The sequence below is a fragment of the Strix aluco genome, chromosome 2 (assembly GCF_031877795.1).
Source record: "Strix aluco isolate bStrAlu1 chromosome 2, bStrAlu1.hap1, whole genome shotgun sequence".
Lineage (NCBI taxonomy): Eukaryota > Metazoa > Chordata > Aves > Strigiformes > Strigidae > Strix > Strix aluco.
Window position 1 is genome coordinate 120,522,215 of NC_133932.1, and position 20,074 is coordinate 120,542,288.

Sequence of the window (20,074 nt, forward strand, 5' to 3'; positions counted from 1 at the left end):
ACTAAATTAGAAGATATGTTCTCAAAGTGCACCATGGGACCAGTCTTGAACTAGTCCAGAGGGTTTACTGTAAAAAAGGGGGAGGGAGAAGGGGGGGGAAGAAAAGAGGGAGGGAAGACAAGGAGGGAGGAGGGAGGGAGACAAGGGGCGGGGGGGGGGGGGGGAAGACAAGAGGGGGGGGAAAGAAAGAGGAAAAAATCCCCAAACTGCATATCTGAAGCCTATATAGAAGACAGAATCAGGCTTTTTTCAGTGGAGCCCAGTGATGAGACAGAGGCAATGGGCTCAAACTGAAACAAGGAGTTTTTGTCTGAACATCAGGAATCAGTGTTTTACTGTGACACTGGCACAGGTTACCCGGAGAGGTTGTGAAATCTCCATCTTGGAGATATTTACAAGCCGTCTGGACATGGTCCTGAGCAACTGGCTCTAGGTGGCCCTCTTTGAGAATGGGGATTGGACCAGATGACCTCCAGAGGTCTCATGCACATCCACTTCTGTTGATCCATGTTGCTTGCTAATGTGGGCATAGAAACTATTGAATCACTTGATGCTAGATTATTTATCAGTTCCTTCTCTTTCTTAGAGGAGATCTGAGAAGTGGAATGTTGTGTTTCACCTCTGAAACTCTGGTTTGTTGCCTAATGCAGTTTTTAAATAACAGAGGAAGTGTGACATATGGCATCTATTCAGATTGACAACCCAGACTTGGACTCTACTGAAGATATGAAGACTCTTTCTGCAAGGACATGTTTTAAAATAGGTGTAATCTTGTTATTTTCATTGTTTACTCACAGAAGTGTTCCAAGTACTTGTTTTTGTAGAGTAGTTGTTTATAATGTGTATGTCACTGCTTTCTTTTGAGGCTTCGGGTTTTGTGTGTATAAAGGTAATAGGTATATCTAGACTTTTTATATGCTGCTTTTCTTCAGAGAGGAGTCCTCATTTTTAAAATGTCTTTGGTCCAGCTTAGGTTTTATAAATGCAGTTTTCTACTTGTTATTGTACAGTTAACAGAATTTAGGTATGTAACTGTTTCATTTGAGGGTGCAGTTAATGCCTGTATATCCAAGCTATGAACTATGCTCAGTTACTGACTGCAGATTTTGTATACGCTAGAAGAGATTAAGAGGTCATGAAGTCAGAATTCGCAAGATGAAAAGGAATTAGATGTACAGTGTTCATTTAAGCAAATAATAAGCAGTCTGTACATTTCGAGTGTTTGCTAGTGTTTTAAATAGCTTGTGAAGATGTATTTCAAATTACAGAAGGACATTTATGAAATTTATTTGTGTAAGTGAATATTAAAAAATTGAAAGATTGGGATACAAGTATTTCATACGTGTTTGTAAAACCTATATGCTGTAACATTTGTCAGTAGTTGCACTGGTTTGATTTGTACCCAAGCCATGTTTTTGTTGGAAGTATGAACACTGACACTGTGTTTACTTTAAAGAGAGAAGAATGGATGAATTTAGACTTCATGTCATTGAAAACCACGTCAGCAGCAGCTGTCAGAGGTGAAAGACACAAAGAAAAAATACTGGAACGACAGAAAGCTCGAGAACTTGAGCAGGTAGGAGGAATTAATATATGAACTTTTTTTTGCATCTTACTAAATTTTCTGTGATGAATGAACCAATGAATTAGTTCAAGTACGTAAGTCTTTGTATAGTTTTTGAACTAATGCCTGATATGTTGTGAGATAGTGATTTTAATTAAATTGGTGAGTTATTTGTTCTGTTGGGGAGGGGAAGGGTTCATACAGCAGGCTTATCTTGTGAAGAAATGCCTTTAACCTATCTTCTAGGTAAGGAGAAGGCCAATTTTGTTAGAACTAAGTTCTGTGATATTAGAAGTGCTTCTGAGATGTTTTACTTAATAACAGTAACAATGGGGCCTTCTTCCCCATGGTGTCTGTGAAAGGAGCACCATTGTTTTGTATGATAAAAGCTTACCTAAGTTACTCTGTTCAAGCACAGGGTGCTGAGGCTTGTTTTTTCCTGAAGAACGAATTCAGAGCAGTTGCTGTTACTTTTATGCCGCAGTTCATTCAGCTCCTTAAATGCAATGTAGTCTGATCTGAAAACATAGTTGCTGATCACTATCTAATATCTCCTTGTCCTCACATCTCACAGTAGGCCATTTGTTGATGTTCGGTTTTCCGATTAGTTGTGTTGTGGCTAGCAACCAGATTGACCAGATTGATTGTGTAGTATGTGACACTTTGTTTATTTTCTTTTGAGAAGGGATTAATATTTTTGCATTTTCCCCACATAATTTTTTGCTGAATGTTTTTTATGAACTGTTGAAGGATCATTTAATGTGAAGATCTTAAATCACCAGAATGTCAGCATGTATTATATAGCCAATGACAATTTATATGTATTTTTGATCCTAGAAGAATATGGTTTTTGTAGTGTCCCACCCAACCACTTGCTGTCCATGCAGGTTTATACTTTTGTGTTTCCTACACAAGAATGTCTGTCTGTGCTTTGATACCCAAACCAATGTGTACAACAGATGCATACAGCATACCAGTGGTGGCGATGTTGACATATAACATAGACAAATTCGAAATTTTATCAGTGCCGGAAGGTCTAATCAACCCTCTTCTCCAGTGGACTTCCTTGCCTGCTTCCAGAGAAGTCAGTTGACAGAATCAGAATAAGCAATCTAGTTTGATGGTGAAAAGCATTTACCTGAGGTAAAACTAAGAGCCCCCATAACAGCAAGTGCCTACTACTGCTACACTGCCAGTGCAGTCAAACAGTAAAACTGCTTCTGGGTAATAAGGGTGCCAACTAAGCACGTGTTTGAGGGCTTTGACTCAGGATGAAGAGTTACTTTTATTTCTACCTGTCTATAGACAGCACAAGTTATGAGTAAGCTGTTCTATTCCCACACAAGTCTCACAAAATTTATCAGATATTCTAGAAAATACAAACCATATGCTATGCACACATTAAAATTAGTTCTGTTTTAGGCCATGCTGTCTGAGAGAGAACTCAATCCTTATTGGAAAGATGGTGGTACAGGTTTGCCACCAGAGAAGGATGAAACAGCTTCAGTTAAGAAAGGTAAACAGCAATTTAGTAACAATCTTAATCTTAAATTTCTGTCTCCAGTCTCTGATCTCTGTTGCTAACAAGTTACTACTAATGTTGATGTAAAGGGATTATGAATAACATGTAATAAAGTAAAATTTGCATGAAAATTCAGTACTGAATATTGGGTTAGTATCGTAGTATGTTGTTTAGCAGAATTTCTCTTCGCTGGGTTTGACCTTCAATGTCTTTACAGAAATTCTCCATTTTGAACTAATTAAAGGAAAGCATGATTTAACCAAGACAAGATAAAGCTGTTGTTATCTCATTTGGTTCCTTTCCTTCCATTACACAAATTATGGTTTTAAAATATTCAACTACAGAAGTCTGAGTCATATGAAAATGATGTGCTTTACAGATGCAGTTTGTGAAAAATATTTCTGTAACCTTTTCACTTCTTTCATTACCCTAGGGTTATCCTGCCTATTTCCAGCAAGAGCAGTTAGAAAAATGTTTTTCATAATGTCATGAAGCGTTTATTATGTGATAAGAAGGGTCCTTGTATTCTGTCAACAGGGAACAGTAGGGTCCCTGGCTTTTCTCTTTGGGAGCCTTTCCCTGTGGACAGTCTGTCCTGCAAACCATTAGCCTCATTCCCACTTCTAGGAGTCACAGAGATCAGCCATCTGTAAGAGGTGACAGGCATCAGTGAGTATGTGTCCTGAATGTTAAGACCTCTGCTAGCTTCTGAAATGGAAAGCAATGGGTTACTCATTAATTTTCTGAGAAGGGGAATGCACTTGTTTGTATGTAAGGGGTATGCCAAAGAATGGACACAGAAAGTGGAAATAATAAGAAGGTTCTTTAGTTTCATAAAAAACCCCACAACTTCTCATATGCCACTCCTGTCTTGGAAACTGCTTGTTGTGTTCTGTGATAAAATGGAGAAACTTACTAATGTCAGTGTTATTACTGAGGTATATTCAGCATTAACTTACAAAACCATATAATTGTATTATTATATCTTTCTATTTTTATTTTGCACCCTGTCAATTTTTACATTAAGTTTAGGTGAAGGTTTAATGTCACATACAGAGTAAGGTTAAATAGTAGTAACTGCTGAGATATAAAATACGACCTCTCACTGTTTTGTTCTTTAGGTACAGCGGTAGAAGATGCTGGATTAAGTTGGTTACGAAAATCATACCAAAGGATGAAGGAGCAGGCTGAGAGAGAGAAACGAAATTTTGAGGAAATTGTAGCTGAGAGATATGGGGTAAGGAATTTTTTTCATACTAATAGATGTTTGGAAAAGGTTACTTGCATGTAAAGGAACAAATACCTAATGTGTAGTGTGAGACATAAGGAAAGAAGCAGGAAAAAACAGCCTCTGAAGCTTCTCTCAAGTGATGAAAAGTTTAAAGCTACCCAGTCTTTTTAAGCTTTAAAAGCTAAAGCTTAAAGCTTTTTAAGCTTTTAAAGCTACCCACTCTTACCCATGTTCTTTGTTAAATATTTTTTAATATGTGGGATCCTATAGCAAATTTAAAATACTTATCTTCTACATCAGGAGGTTCAAATGATCAGTTACAAAGTACCCGAGTGCTTCCAAAATTATGATGTATACTAGATAAAACATTTTGTTCTCCTCCGTGGAGCGGATAATAATGCACATTGTGGATAATAATAATGCCAAGATAATTTGGAGAGCTGTGTCAAGTTTTACCAAATATGAATCTTCTGGACACTTGTGATGTGCTCAGTCCAGATACGTTGAGAAAACTACTTGTTTCTGAACGGTTTAAAAGTCTTCAAAATTTATTTTTAATAAAACAGTCTACCATAACAATATTAACACTTGAAAGCCTGCTCCCCCTACTTATTATATTATTGTCTTTAAAAGCATTGGTCAAAGGTATGGCAAGATGAATCTTGGCCATAGTGTTACATTTGAGTTTTCTGTGGGTTTTTTGATTAGGCTGGTTTGGTTGTGGAAATCTTGGATAAGATAGTATGACTTCATACTGTTGTCTTTGAACTGACTTGTAGTCACTCTTGAATGATGAAACCAACGTGGTGAGAGCTGGTAGAAATTATTCATAGCCAGTGATTGTAAAGAATATTATTTTAAGAATCTTCCTCAAGAAACTAGAGTTCAAACAGCATGAACCACTCTGGCTGTTGAAGTACTGGATAGTGATTGAAAGGGACCCCTATCTGATTTGCTGCAGTATGTAATGTTTTGAGCAAAAAAAAAAAAAAAGTAATTGGTGGCTTTTAATTCATCTCAAAAGAGGGAGGAGGAACAGTGCACATTTTGCATAATTGCCTAATGGATAGAGTATTTGTCAAGAAAGCCAGAGACAGGGGTTCAAAGCCTGTTTCAAGCTAAAGATTTTGAACCCAATCTCCTGTGTTTTAAGAATTTAACTAGACTGTAAAATGATTTATTGGGAACATCCATTGGTTCTATAGAAGATGAGCCTCTGGTGAGCATAAATGCAAAGTTCATAAGTAAAAGAGGAAGCCTTTCTCCCTAGCTCAAGCCCCTAATCTCCAGGTTGCCAGGAGAAGACAGTTCTGAGTCTCTGGTTCCTGTTACCAGAAGTACTTTAGCACCTAGAGCCACAGGATGAAAGTTAGAAATAGTCCAAGAGAAGGGATCAGAAAGCCTTCCCAACAGATCATCTTAGACACAAGTCTGGAAGTTCCCTTTTTTGTACTGTCTTCCTTTCTACTCCATAGCTCATGGCTTGCCCTTTGCACAGTGACTCACTTTCACAGAATGGTGCCTTTCTTGTAATACTTTGCAGGAGCTTCACAACATCCCATGATCTTAAAAGCAGTATGACTTTTTTTTTATTTCTTATAGTCAATGGAGATATTTCAGTCTCGATTAGAAGAAGCTGAAAAAGTTGCATCCAGAAAGGAAAATTATTATAGAAGTGGAAGAGGGAAGGAAACTGACTATTCAGAAAGTGAGAAAGAGAAGAACGATCAGCGTATGAAAAAAGAGACACGAGATGAAGATGATAGGAACAGGAACATGTTTGGGGACTATACTAGGGAGAAGTCTGGCAAGGGATGGGCGCAGGAAGACAAAGGTTACAAAAGAGAGACATCAAGAGAAGACCAAGAACGTGGACACAGTAGCACGGACTCAGTATTGAGAGGCTACAGCTCCAAAGCAGAAAAACACTCCAATGAAAAACGAAGTCAGGAAAAGAGTTCATCTCTAAGCAACATGAAACACAAATTTCTGAAACCCGTTGAAGATGACTTATCTTACAGTGCACCTAGAGACTACAAGTCACAGCAATCCTCTTCCAAACTGCTGGTTCATAGCTCTTTGAGCAGCCGCTTCCAAAAACCTAGTGAGGATACTGCATTGTGGACTGAAACACACACAGAAGACAAGGAGAAATTAATGTCTGATCAAAAATCATCAGGTACTAGGAAACAAATAGATGACAGTAGCTGGGGAAGGACTCCAAGTGATGAAAAAGTGAAGTCACAACAGGATTACCCAAGTGATATTCCTGAGAAGAAACAAATGTTATCCGACAGTAAAACATCGTGTTCTAGGTATTTTGCAAACATCTTTACTTGTCTTTTATTTACTGTATTTTTCATGGCAAAGTATACTGGAAACATTTATCTTCTTTATGACAGTATTAGATCTGAACATATCAGATCTGTTTAGTAGCTAAAACAGACCACTGTAGAAGTAACCCCCTACTTGTCCTGTCTCCTCAGCATATTTGAGAATTGCTAATGATACATTATTTTCTGCTTCTTTCTAATGTTAGTTCACACTGCAGTAAAATTGGCCTCTTAGGCGAAAAACCTGCAAAATGGTATCTTAACTGTTGTTGAATTCATAAAAGACAAACTTCAAATGTTAGAAAATGCTGACTAAAAACGGAAATAATTAATACAGCAGGGATAGGTTTGCCACCTGTGAGATGAACTCATATGCTAAAGTAGTAGAATATGAAAAATAATAGAAGTTACTGATTAGAAAAGTGCATTGTCTGTGGAAAATAGGAAAAATGAATAGGAGTGGGAAGGGAAATGCAAACTAATACGTGGTAGGAATTTCAGTTTGTCTGACTTGCTTTAGAGGAAGACAACAGAGAGTTGTAAGGAGAAGTGGTCAGATAAGTTAGTTGTAGACAGCTGAGCTTTAGCACTACTCCAGGCTACCTGTTCTCCAGTATTATCAGCTTGCTGGCTCTTCCAGAGATATGAGTAGTGTGGTTATTACTGTGAACGCTTTCCTTCAGATCTTCCTACTAATAAGTAGACACATGCAAAAGTATTTTTAGAGTCAGGATGGTGTTACTGAATTGCTTGGGAAAGCTGAACAAGTAAATATTCTTGGTTGAAGTATGTAAGAAGGGTGACATGATTTAGTTGGAAACAGCATTTGATGAAATATGATCAAGTGTAATTCTTTCTTATATGCTTATGTCAGTTATTTACATAAAAAAACTTCTTATAGCAGGGTTATGAATTTCCAACAATTAAACATTAAAAGTAGTCTGATAGCAAGACAATACCTCAAAAACTGTTCCTATGTGTAGTACTTGCAGATACCTCACTGTGTATTTGCAAAGAAAATTTGTACACTAAATGAGTACTACATGACTAACCAGAAACAGGCAGCTTAGTCTACACAATTCTTTATATTGTACAGATCGGGTATTTTTTCCAGATTTTACTTGCTATATTTTCTACTTTGATAGGAGCCAATGAAATTTACATTTCCTTTGATAGCAGGAAGATAAATTGCATGATGCTCACTTAATCTTATTTATTTATTTATTTGAAAAAGCGTGAGTTTGAATATACATCATGGCACTAGTAGTTCCCAGTTCTGGCATGAAGACTTTGTATGCACTGTGGGAAGTCTCACTCATAAATGTTTGTCATGTTTTGTTTTATTGTTTATTTTAGTATTTGCCTAGGTGTTATTTTGCTGGAAAATGAGAACTATATAGTTTTTTTAGTTACTCTGAAAAGAAGATCTTGTAGCACTAAGTCTGTGATGTATGAGACATTATTAGACATTGGAATTTAGTCATCCTCTTTGTTTTGCTAGATATTGCCCAAATAGTTACTGCCCTGAAGTGCCTGGGGTTTAACACTTATATGCACTTTGTAAACTTCTGATTAGAATGATTCACAGTGTGTCTGAGCTGGAGCCTATGAGACTTCCTCAGCTCTTGAATCCTGGTTTGTTCATGACTTTGTTCAGGTACAAGGTCTGCACAATCCACAGTTGTTTTCTGCCTGCCTTGGGTAGTGTGCTGTTTTCCATAAGGAAATGTAGGTATTCATGTAAGGAGGGATGCTGTGGTGAGCTGGGAGATTGCATCTGCACTGCAGTTCAGGCACAGACTCCATGAAAATGAAAATATACTCTCAGAACTATGTGTCTGGAAAAAACCCACCCTGTTAAGCTTCTTTTTTGTGCACATAAAAAGGCATGATTATGCGTAGTTAGAGTCTTATCTTTCATCTTAAATATCATGCACTTTTAAAAAAAAACCCAAATACTTCACTGATTAGCAGCAAATAATCTGTGTAAATGATATATAATCCTTTAGTAAGTCTACCTTCATTCTCAGTTTTGTTTCCTCCATGACTTCCAGAAGGAGAAAGCAAGACCTAACAGCTCTGTTGTACAGCTGATGGTAAACAGGAGTCCTGATATCCAGTAGACGTTATTTAACTGTAGTGAACTACTGGTTTGGATGGGGGCTTGTCCAAAATTCAGAGACTGAGTGAGAGAGACCCTGCACCTTGAGGTTTTTTTTAATTGGGTTTTTTTGGTTGGTTGTTTTTGTGGGGGGCAAGGTGTGGAGCTGGGTGTTGCTTTGCCTGTGTGGTGTGTTGACCCCAGCAAGCAGCTGATCGTGCTCCCAGCAGCTTGCTCATGCTCCCTCCTGCAGAGGGAACCAGAAGAGCAAACGGGAAAAAAAATCATGTATCAGATAAAGACAGATTAACAAGTGAAGGAAAGAGACAAAACCAAACGAAGCAAAGGCAGTCACTCACCACCTCCCACAAGCACACTGATGCCCAACCAGTATCTAAGCAGCAGCTACTTAGGGAAGACTGCAGTCCCCAGCTTGTATTGCTGAGCATGATGTTACGTGGCATGGAACAGCCCTTTGGCCAGTTTAGGTCGGCTGTCCTGGCTGCGCCCCTTCCCAGCCTCTTGCCCACCCCACCCTAGTTGCTGGGGGTGCAGAGTGAGAAACAGAGAAATCCTTGAGGCTGTGTAAGCACTGTTCAGCCACAGCCAAAACACTGGTGTGTTATCAGTGCTGTCACCAGTTAAAGTCCAAAGCACAGCACCATACGGGCTGCTATGAAGACCATAAACTGCATCCCAGCCAGACCTAGCAGAGCATGTAATTACTGAGTAGAAGTTAGTGATACCATTGTCTCATTTTTATTATCTTAAAAAAAGCGAATAGTCCTTTATAGTCTTTTTTTTTTTTTGGTGTTTTTTTTTTTTTTTGTGTGTGAAATAAGAGGGATTCACTTGGGTTTTTTTATTGCAAGTACAAAACCTGTACGTTTTAGCTTTTGGTTACCACATGTAGTAAGTGCAATGCTAATTGTAAGTAGACAGAGCTGCACATTTTGGGAAACTAGATTGTGTACGGAAGTGGTTTGCTTATTCAAGTTCAAAGAATCTAATTATTATGATAGAAAAGATAATTCTTTTCCTCACAGAAGAGAACTAAGCATAGAAACTATTTAGCTGATACTTTCTTTTGCCTGTGTTTTCTGTTTTGGTACTGTTAAACCCAATTATGCATCATCTTTGATATTTTAATTCTATTTCTTAGCCAATACAATTACTGAGCTGATTTATTAGTGAAGTGGAGATTACTTAGGCCTGGAAAACCATATAGTCTCTGCTTATTGACTTACTTATTTCCAGGTTCTTTTAAGCTGACTCTTAACTCCTAAGCTTGTGTGTGTTTTAAGATAGTGTATGACCTGTCTTCCTGTTTCCTTCAGTGAGAGTTGTCTTTTTTTTTTGTAGAATTTTGTAGAAAATTTCAGGTTTGGATGTGTGGGGTAGTTATCTGTTGGGAATAATTTATAAGATGCTGCTTCTTTTTCTTCTTAAAGTTTCAAGTCTTGTAATACATGTACTCTTTCAGTGATGTTGTCAGTCAGTCACAAAAAAATCTTCATTGATGTGAAGGCTTGGATTAATAGGTGTTATTTCAGCTTCAGTTCCTCATCTCTCAGGCTGACAGTGTACCTTTTAAGTTTTATCCCTTCTAAAACACAGGGTTTCTTCAGCCTATAAATCAAAGTGTTTTGGACAGTTATGACACAGGTTAATTAAAAGTGCTGATTGGATATCCAAGGGATCTCCCCAGAGGGAAGAGTCCATCCAACTAGTGTTTGCTGAAAATCACACTTCATAATGTGACTGCTTCAGAGTTTAATTTGAGACAAGATAAAAAGCAAAGCAAAACAATGTCTCAAGTCTCGGAAAGTTCAGACGATGATTCAAGCAGTAGCACTGCTTAAAAAAAGCATGTATAAATTAATAAACACCTCTTGCTCCCGTTACTGAAATAATCTGCCTTGTTTTGAAAAATGTAGGTTAAGGAGAAGTGAGAACTTCGCCTTTGAGGGTTCTGTTTCTGGTGAAGTTAATGTAAATGTTTCTGCTGAGTTTTTGGGTTTTGGATTGGGCATCTTCAAAACAGATGAAGACTACATCTTCAAAGTTCTCCCATTCTTCAGATCCTACAGGGTTTAACCATGCTGAGTACTGAGTGAATTCTCTCTCTCTTTTAACAGCAGCAACCAATATCATAACTGTATTCTTATGTCTCTTTTGTGTTACATATTTTACTTTTAGAATTAGTTGGTTTTAGTATTTAGTCTCTTTAGTAGAGAAAAAGAGCCAAACTTGTTTGATGCCTCTTTGCAGTAATTCTTAGAGACCTTATTTATTATCATAAGAACGCATACACTGACTTTTTAATATTAAAATTAAGATACAATACTATATTACTAGCTGTGGCTTCTCTAGGGACACTTCATATTTTAAGAACTGTACCATTTAATTTTTCATGGAAACTCCACCATATCAGCCATAATGTCTTTAGAAGCAAAGATTGTACCGTGAGAAGGTAAGTATGGGTATATAAGTAGTTTTCAAGAGATGGAAGTCCATTTGGCGTACAGAAGAACAACTGGGAAATAAATAACTTGGCTGGAGCTCAGAAGTAAAAACATGACCAAAGCCAGAAAGGAGAATTACAGAGTGGGTTTAAATTACTCTTTCTGCTCCTCTTTTCCTTGCTTGTTGTCTGCTTATACCTGCTACTAGCTCTTGACTGTTTTTTGATGCTGAAAAAATGTTCATAGGTGGTACTTTTCCTTTTAACTGATCTCAAAAGTAAAAGGAAACATACCTCATTGAAATTTTGTTCAAGCTTTTTGGTTTCATGGTCCTTGGCAACTTCTGACTGTAAATATATTTTTGTAATAATGTTGTTATAAATTATTTTGACAATAGGAGCATATGTACCAGTACAGCAGGCATATAATACTCAATTAGATAGGTGAATACTACATTGTTTTTCTATGTTTAGTGCTTCTGGTGTTTTACAGATATACATCAAAGGATGAGCCTCCTCGGGTCCTTAGTGAAGAGGAGATGAACAGACTGGGAGCGAGGATTGTGAAGGCAGAACTCATGGGAGACATGGTAATGTTTTGGAAAAATTGTCATGATTTACTGCAATTTTTCTTTAAAGCTCACAGTGATTCAGTTGTTTAAAAAAAGGTATTGATTCAAGCAAATACAGTCCTGCAAAATTTGATCAGGTAGGATTTGAAGATACTGCTTTTATTGTAACTTCTGCTTTAAATGCAGTGGTTCATAGACTAGAGTAGAGGATTCAGGTCCCCAGGTTTTGTAGGCTAGGCAGCATATCCAAAACCAGTTCTCTGGCTTTTGTATAGGTTTTAATGCCTTTTTATTAAGCAGGGAGCAGGTAAAAACTACAAAGCTCCTCGTCTGTTACAAGGTAGACAGTGTCTGGAGCTTTTGTTATTTCATCAACTTTGTCACAAGTAGATGCTTGTGGTCCATAGCTCTGCTGTATAAGCATACTCATTAATTATGATACGGAAATTTAAAACTGAAAGGAGCTGCATTGGCCATTGCATGCAGCTCTGCAGTGAGAACAACTATGTAATGCTTTGTGGTCAGCTCTACAAGATGTCTGCCCTGACTTGGTCCATGGAGCTGAGATAAACAGCTGCACGTTTAATGCTGCTTTAGGAGGCAACCTGAAGGATCAAGAATTTCACTCTTTTGGAACACTCTAAACTTGGGAAGTGTATTTTTTTTTTTTTATTACATATAAGTATGGCTATAGTGAGTCAATTGCATTCAGTAGTGCTGCCTCGGAGTTTCTGTTATAACAAGCTCACAGTCTGTTAGTTTTTAAGTTATGTTTTACAAGTGCTTGCTCTGAGTAGCTGCTCTTAAGGAAGTATTGATGGAATTTTTTGAAGGATATAATTAAATAACATTTTTTACAAGTGAATGCTATCAATATGTGCCTTTGTATTTTATTTTTAAAGATTTTTAGTGCACCTGTTTACCTTGCCTCTTGTGACAGAGTATTTACACCCAAAATCTGCATCACTAAGAAGTAATAGATAAGACATCTTATGACTTCAACTGCCAAATTAATACTTCCTGATACCTATTGATTCTTTGATTTATGGGAAGTTTTAGCATGTTTGGCATATGAATTTACTGCTGGATTTGGACATGGTGTTGGTCTTTGTCAAAGCCCCTATCACATAATTGAAATTTTGTTAGGTGTCTGTTTTATAAATATTTTCTTTGCAAACCGATTTTATATTAAAAATTATTTTTCCAAGACTTTAGACAGATGTGTGTATGTAGCGTTACAAAATTTCAACAAATACACTTTTTCTAGAAATCCTGTCCATTTGAAATCTTACCAACTTCAAAAGTGAATTAAAAGTAACTTCATGTAGTGTATTTTCTAAGATATAATGACTGTTAATGATTTAAACAGCTGGCCTCCATGTTTTAATTTGTAGTTTTCCTAGTTAATATACAAAAAAATACACTAGGGAGGAAAAAGTATGTTCGTGAATGTAATTATATGATAGGTTTGTGAGGGACTGGTGTTAGTCACTTAAGATACTATTTTAAGATATTTTCCTACAGGGGAAAATGATTGGAGCTATCTATGCATTAGTTGCTATAAAGAACTGGGGAGGGGAAAGTTTTCCAAAGACTCTCATGGAGAGCACCAGAAATTTGTGAACTTTTTTCTTCCTACTGCTCAGCTTCAATAGCATTGTACAAATAAAAGTTTGGGCACAAGTTTGGGTTTTTTTCTTTTCAACCTTACAGTAACCAAATAAGAGTAATTTGAATAAATATATACAGGTGTTCTGTGGGGAGAGTGTGATTCTTGTATTATTCTACTGTTTTGTTTTGACTAAAATAATGTAGCAGAAGCTAACATTACAATTTTACTGTTAATTTTATATATACATTTTTCTACATATGCACTCTGAAATTAGCCTAGTTAAAAAATCCCCAAAACAACCACAGCATACATAATAAAATAACTAATCTTTGCCTCGTTTAACTATTTTTTTCATGTACTTTCTCTGGTAAGATTGAAAATGCAGCTTGTTTAAACAAGTTCATCCCCACACACCAGAACAGATGGCTATGTAACAGCATGTCCTGGTGGCCAGAGCTCAAGGTTGACCATGTGGGACAAAGGAATTCTGAATCTATTTTTGTTATTGACTTGCTGCTTGGTGTTGATCAAATGACTTAATTTTGGGGAAGCAAGTATAGGCATGATTGTTTGAGTCCAATCGATGAAACTGGCAAAGTGGTCAGTATAAATTCTTGTATTTCTTATAGGTTAATGGGTTGTCACCTGGCAATTCTTAGCAAACCAAGATATTCTAAAATGCTTGTATTTATTAAATAAACAGATGGATGAGAGAGCATAATAAAAGGATATGTAGCATAACCTGGAAAGGTTATACACTTGATGTGTTCAGGCCTCTTTATTTAGCTTCCTATACATAAAGTAGTATCTATGCTTAGCTACACGAAGCATTTATTAGTATAACTGAATAATGTTTAAGCATAATTTTTCCTGGTGTTTTTATGACAGTATATATGCTTATACTTTAGATGCCTCTGTTCTGAGCAATTTTTTAAAATTTTATCTCCAGTAAAGGTTTGCGTGAATTATATTGACGTATTTTCTTTAGTCTTTTGTGTCATTAGAGTTTAAAAAAAAAATTAAAACATGAAGAAATTGAATGAATAGTTAATTCTGATATAATGATCTCTAAAACTTTCAAATGGTTAAACTAACGGAGTATTACCACTTTCTTTGAAGGAGTTAGCTTCAAAACTTCAAGCAGAACTTGAGAACGCTCGCAAATTGAGGGAGAGTCAAGGGCAGATTCCATCAAAGTCTGGCAGAGAGGTAAGGGGAAAATATTCTTCTTTTCTTTGTGCTAACACAGTGTGCTAATGCAGGTAGCAGCTGAATTATAGAGAACATGAAATGTACTTAGGAAAATTAAAAGGTGTAACTTTAGCTGAGTTACTGTTCAAATTGAATTGTACTTTTTGGTGGTAAACAAAGCTTCCTCCACTGTAGTTCAGCAAGTTCCATAGGATTTTTTTGCTGGTAATATTTTCTCAGCAATGATATCTATCTTCCATTAAAAATAAAAGTGATATGTGTCATGTTGTTGACTGTGCTGGTTGTTACATAACTCTGATGTCTCTGAAGAAGCTGGCACTTAAATGTTCTTTTTGAAAGGTGGTATTCAAGAAATGGATAGTAATATTTTTCCATACCAACTTTGATATAGCTACAAGGAAACAGGGTCAATATTTTCAGTTATGAGCTCTGTCCTCACGATAGAGAGGAGACTTTTAGACAAAAACTCATGTTCTTGTTCGATTTGACCCCAATTCCACAAGTGAAAATTCAGCTGCAAGTCAGTGTGAGTTTGAAAAGCCCCTAATATTTTTTTGTCTAAAAGGCTTAATCTTAGACCTCATACATTGGCTAGTATTCCTGCAGTCTTTAGAAGACAGACTGAACTGGAAGTTAATATGTGGCCTCTTGCTGACTATGTTGTGACAGCAGTATAAAGTATAAAGCCTCAGACCTCGAATTCACAAGAATTTAAGATTACAAAAGCTCTGTGTAGGTAGACTCTGCTTTGTTGCAGTGCAATTCTTAGGCATATTTTTTGTGTATATACAGAAAACCAATAAAGCAGATTGGAGTTGTGTATTACACAGGAAAAAATCCACTCGGATTTTAAGATTGGAAAGTAGAGGGCACGTTATGGGTGGTCCTCAGAAATGTTGGTAAAGACCCGTTGCTTAAAAATTGAGTCATGAATAACAATTTTTGTCAGCCTTAGTCTTAACTGTAGTCTGATTTTTATCTTAATGTTTAAAACTAACAGCATGTAGTCATTGCAGGAGTACCAAATGTAAATGCTATTTGAATTTTCAGAAAGGAAAAATAATTTAAAAAAAACAAGTGAAAACATATTTAGCATGAGGCCTCTCTTTCTAGCTATCTTCATCTGTTCTCTTCAATCTATTCTCTCTTCAATTTATTCTCACAGCTTGTGCTTTTACCAAGTGATAGGCTGCTCTGCAACAGGGAGATTCCTCCCTACATGTAGAAATGCCAAGCTCAGCAAGGCAAGAATTTGAGGATTCAGAAGGATAAACTGACCAAAATAGTCTGCATCCTTCTGGCCTGACCTGGGTCCCAGTCTATCTCTGGACTGGCATCTGAAAAATGTATGAGTAGTCCAGGAGGAGCCTTAGTGAAAAAGAAAGGTGTATTATAGACTTGGCTAAATCAGAAAATACTATCTTGCTGTCCTAAAGCCTCAAAGGGATTGACTTAGTAATTTCTATTCATGAATATGCTATAAGACAACTATGATGTTTCTTTTATCTTTTGTGTGCCTGTCCATATTCAGTTTTGTACTCTTGTGTGCTTATTTACTCAAGCTGGGTCTGGGGACTTACAGGGCATGTCCACTCCTTGTCCTGCATTCCCTTAAACATGGAGAAAAAGGTTGTGAATACCTCTAGTGTGCTGCCTCTTTTTCTTCCTCTCCTGTGGGAGCTTGGCTAAGCCCCCGTTGACCACCTTAGTGTTGTGACTGGTATAAGCTTCTTTGGATGATTGAAGGGATTTAAAATTTCCTCTTTGAAGTATATTGGATGCAAAATGACTACCCTTGTGAGTTCCATGTTGGCTTTCTCTGAAGCTCAGGATCAGCTTCTAACATAATTCCAGATGTAGTAGCTTGGCTTTTAGGCTGCTTATTTTTGTGTTACAGTCCATTTGTCTTGCAGAAATGATCTTTATTTTGTGGGAACCAGGACTGTTGACAGTCCAGCTGTTTTGAACTTTCCATGGTTTGCCAGTGCAAATAGTCCCTTACAGATACAACAGGGTTGATGTTTGTAATTCTGCAAAGGTGAGCTTTTGAGCTGCACCATACCAGAACAGGATCAACCTCTTTACGACTTGCTGTAAAGTTGCTCAACTTCTTAGACTTGTGGTAAATTGGCAGACTCCCCAAAACACGGTGAAAACCTTGATGTTTTTTTGAAGTCATTCAGGTTTTAATTACTGCCAGGGCTTGTGTTCCAGAGGGTGAAGGTCTTCCTGTACATATTAGAGGTTTGCTGTCTTGTCTTTATGAATATGCCTTGACTGTGCTTGTTTCATGGCTACTTCTAGCCTGTATTACGTGGCTTCTGAGTGTGAGCAGTCCAGCAAAGCTGACAGTTGCTTTGTCCTAAGTCCTATCTGTGTCATAGTTGCCAGAATAGTCTTACTGGCTTTATGGCTTCAAACTGATTTTGGACTACTGGGACACAAGCAGAATGTGTTGGGTACTCCTGTGTACCAAGGGCCAGCTGTATCACACTGTGTGTTTAAACAGCCCAGATGTTCAGAAACCATCTTATCACACATGAGAGACTGATTTGTGAAGCTGTATTTGATACTGTTCAGTCTTTTTATAACATTGACCACCCAAGTGATAGCCTCAGGCAGTTCAGCCAGGTTAATCTCAAGTAAGATACCTGAAGCAGTTTCCACAGAAGTCATTTTCCAAATGGATGTCCCACTGATCCCAAAGTTAGCTTTGCCTCTGCTACCAATAACAAACACAAAGCATTTTGCTTCAGGCAGGTCTGTCTCTGGTTCCTTGGAGCAGCATGGCCAATTTCATGCTGAAAGGTCCGGAAACGTGGCTTTGCCTTATTTTCACTCAGTTGGGAGAAATGGGGAGATAAATCCAGAAGCAGTGAAGGCAATTCTGAATGCATCTCCCTAGGAAAGTTTTTTTCTTCTTGATTAATTGAACCTGGATCAATTTCCCAATTCAGTTCACTGTGTGACTGAATGAAGACTTGGGGGTGTGCATGGGCGGGTGGGGTTTGTATAAAGGACAGGATCAATTCTTTTGACAGTGGTGCTGGTTTATTCTGCCTTAAAGTGATCAAGAAACTACAGGCTGAAGGGACTGTAAAGTGGAAGCTTAAATACCGGTTTTATTTATTTATTTGTTTCTAAGTGCGAATAGAGGCAAATCTAGCTTTTATAGTTTGATTTAGACAAGAATTCTACCCCAAGCAACCCCAAAAATGTGGTTTTGAAGTACAGTTTTCAAGTACTGATGTTTGGTGTTTAAAAAACGTACATTTATCAGCCGATGTATTTCACCAAGTGTACAGATCCTTGTAAGACCATTTTATTACTAGTTTTTGTTTTGGCCAAAACCATCTGTACTTTTAAGACCTGCTGTTTGTGGTGCATTTAGATGTTGCAAGTAGACATTTCCTGCTAAAAAGCATGAATGTATACATCTTTCTGAACCTAGAATAGCAAGAAAATTGTAGAAGATACTGAAGCAAAAGAGAAGTCCATAGCTGCATCCTGAGTAAGCCCACTTGGGTAATTTTATAGCAAAAATTTACCTTGAGGAAGAGGATTGCTGTTAATGTTTTCTTTTTTATTTTTTATTTTTTGTTGTCCTTGGTAGTTAGTGTGATGTTTCTATTAATGAAGTGAACGCCCACAAATATTAACGTTGTAGGTTTTCTGTGTATGAAGGTATCCCAGATTAAAATTCAATATAGGCTGAACCATGTTTGGCTTCTCCTGATATTAAAAAAAAAAGATACTAACTTTGTCTTAAACCATTTTTCAACAGTATTGAAGCGTTTCTTTTATGCACTAGCAGTCCTCATTTTGCCAGTCTAACATTTGATTTGTTTTCAATTGCTAGCCTTCCATGTGTCCAAAGTGCTGAAAAGATGAAAATTTATTAGTTGAGTTGTTCTTAAATTGTTTATGGCTTTTGAGTAGCTTTATAAATGGAATTATTTTGCCTGAATTGAGATATGAATTTTTCAATAAAATTTGTGTGTTTTTTTGAAGAGGTTAGTTTTTATATATATTTGAAGAGGTAGGTTTTTATATATATTCTTCTTGAAGGCATATGAATAGCTGTTATTTTGATTTTTTGGTACTTCAAGAAAAAGGCTAGGGAATGTTATTTGGGGATATTAGTTCACTGAAGTTGTTTAATTTTTTTCCCCATTATTTTTTTCCTACATAATTTCCACATCATCTTAAATATTTAATTTCTCAATTGTACTTTTTCCTACTTCTTTCCTGTAACTAATTTTATTTGATAAAATATCTATAAATATCTATAAATAAATACATATATATATATATACACACACATATGTATATGAAACCTAAATAGAGGGTAAATTTTTTTTACTAGCCTCTGAACTGGTGTGCTACTGTAAGTATTTTCCTAGTTAGTTGTGCTAGGAGAGCTAAGAAGCATTGCTATTATCAGGCTTAATGCCTGAATATGCAGTTAAGAAGATATGTCTTCTGCTGTACAGTAAGCAGAAGGACTGTGAGAGGACACCGTGGTGTATCAGGCTGCTGTAAGTTGGGAAAGCTCCTCAGTAACAAGTCTTTGTGAAACAGAACACCAGACTAGACAGGAAGATAATTGGAGGTAAAAGGTAGATTTATTAGTATTTCTTCTCTTTGCACCTCTAAATATGTCAGTATCTGATATCCTTAAGTGCATCATAGGTTATTTTCTGTATTAGTAACATTAAAGAAACGTTCTGATCCTAACAGGTCTAGTATGAAACGTGAAGCACTCTAGACGCTTAACAAACCTGACTTAGGGCACATTGGATTGGGTAGCTCTCATGGGGTAGAGACTCTGTGTGTGTCTGTTGTAAATGGAAAGTCTGTGACTAAAAGCACTAAGTGCAAAATGCATACGTGTCTCAACTGGTTTTGTGTGCTCAGCTCCAGTGAGAGACATTGACATGTCTGAATGCAGCATCCTGAAAGACTGTAGACGGAAGTTACCTGTGTGGTGTGTCTGCTGCACGGTGCGTGGATGTCTCAGCTTGGGTAGAGCCCTTCTGTTCTTCACTGCAGGTTACCTTAAGCATGTAGTCTTATAAATTTTAGTAGGATTATGGTTGAACTATCTGTTAAGTGAAATTTGGGGCCTTAATGGTTATTGTACTTAAATACGTGAGTCATGTGTATACAACTACAATGAATACACATGCAAAGACCCTTTTTAAAAGGATGAATTTAAATGTAGATTGTGCTTGTTTTGTCTTGAGCAGGAGGCAACCTTCAGAGTCTATGGAAATCAAAAAACTGGGTGAATATGTAAAAGAGGAATTTGGGCTGTATGAAGAGACTAAACCTGAATTAAATGTTTTAATTTCATTTGTGATAGAATTAAATTATGCTTATGTACAGCTGCTTATGTCTGATTTGTCACGGGCATTCTGAGAAAAGCAAAATTGCACTTTCAGCCCTAGTGAAACTGTGTAA

The 20,074-nt window shown here is 37.0% G+C and overlaps 1 protein-coding gene across 4 annotated transcripts in view; it reads left to right on the top strand.

Annotated features, from left to right (window-relative positions):
* CWF19L2 (CWF19 like cell cycle control factor 2) overlaps positions 1-20,074 on the top strand; it is a 91,814-nt gene that overhangs the window by 17,566 nt on the left and 54,174 nt on the right. For all 4 annotated transcript variants that reach the window (XM_074816145.1, XM_074816148.1, XM_074816147.1 and 1 more), the window contains 6 exons: positions 1,457-1,576; positions 2,987-3,080; positions 4,208-4,323; positions 5,920-6,632; positions 11,709-11,805; positions 14,519-14,608. In XM_074816145.1, the coding sequence (XP_074672246.1) occupies positions 1,457-1,576; positions 2,987-3,080; positions 4,208-4,323; positions 5,920-6,632; positions 11,709-11,805; positions 14,519-14,608 (1,230 nt within the window). The remainder of the gene's footprint in view (positions 1-1,456; positions 1,577-2,986; positions 3,081-4,207; positions 4,324-5,919; positions 6,633-11,708; positions 11,806-14,518; positions 14,609-20,074) is intronic.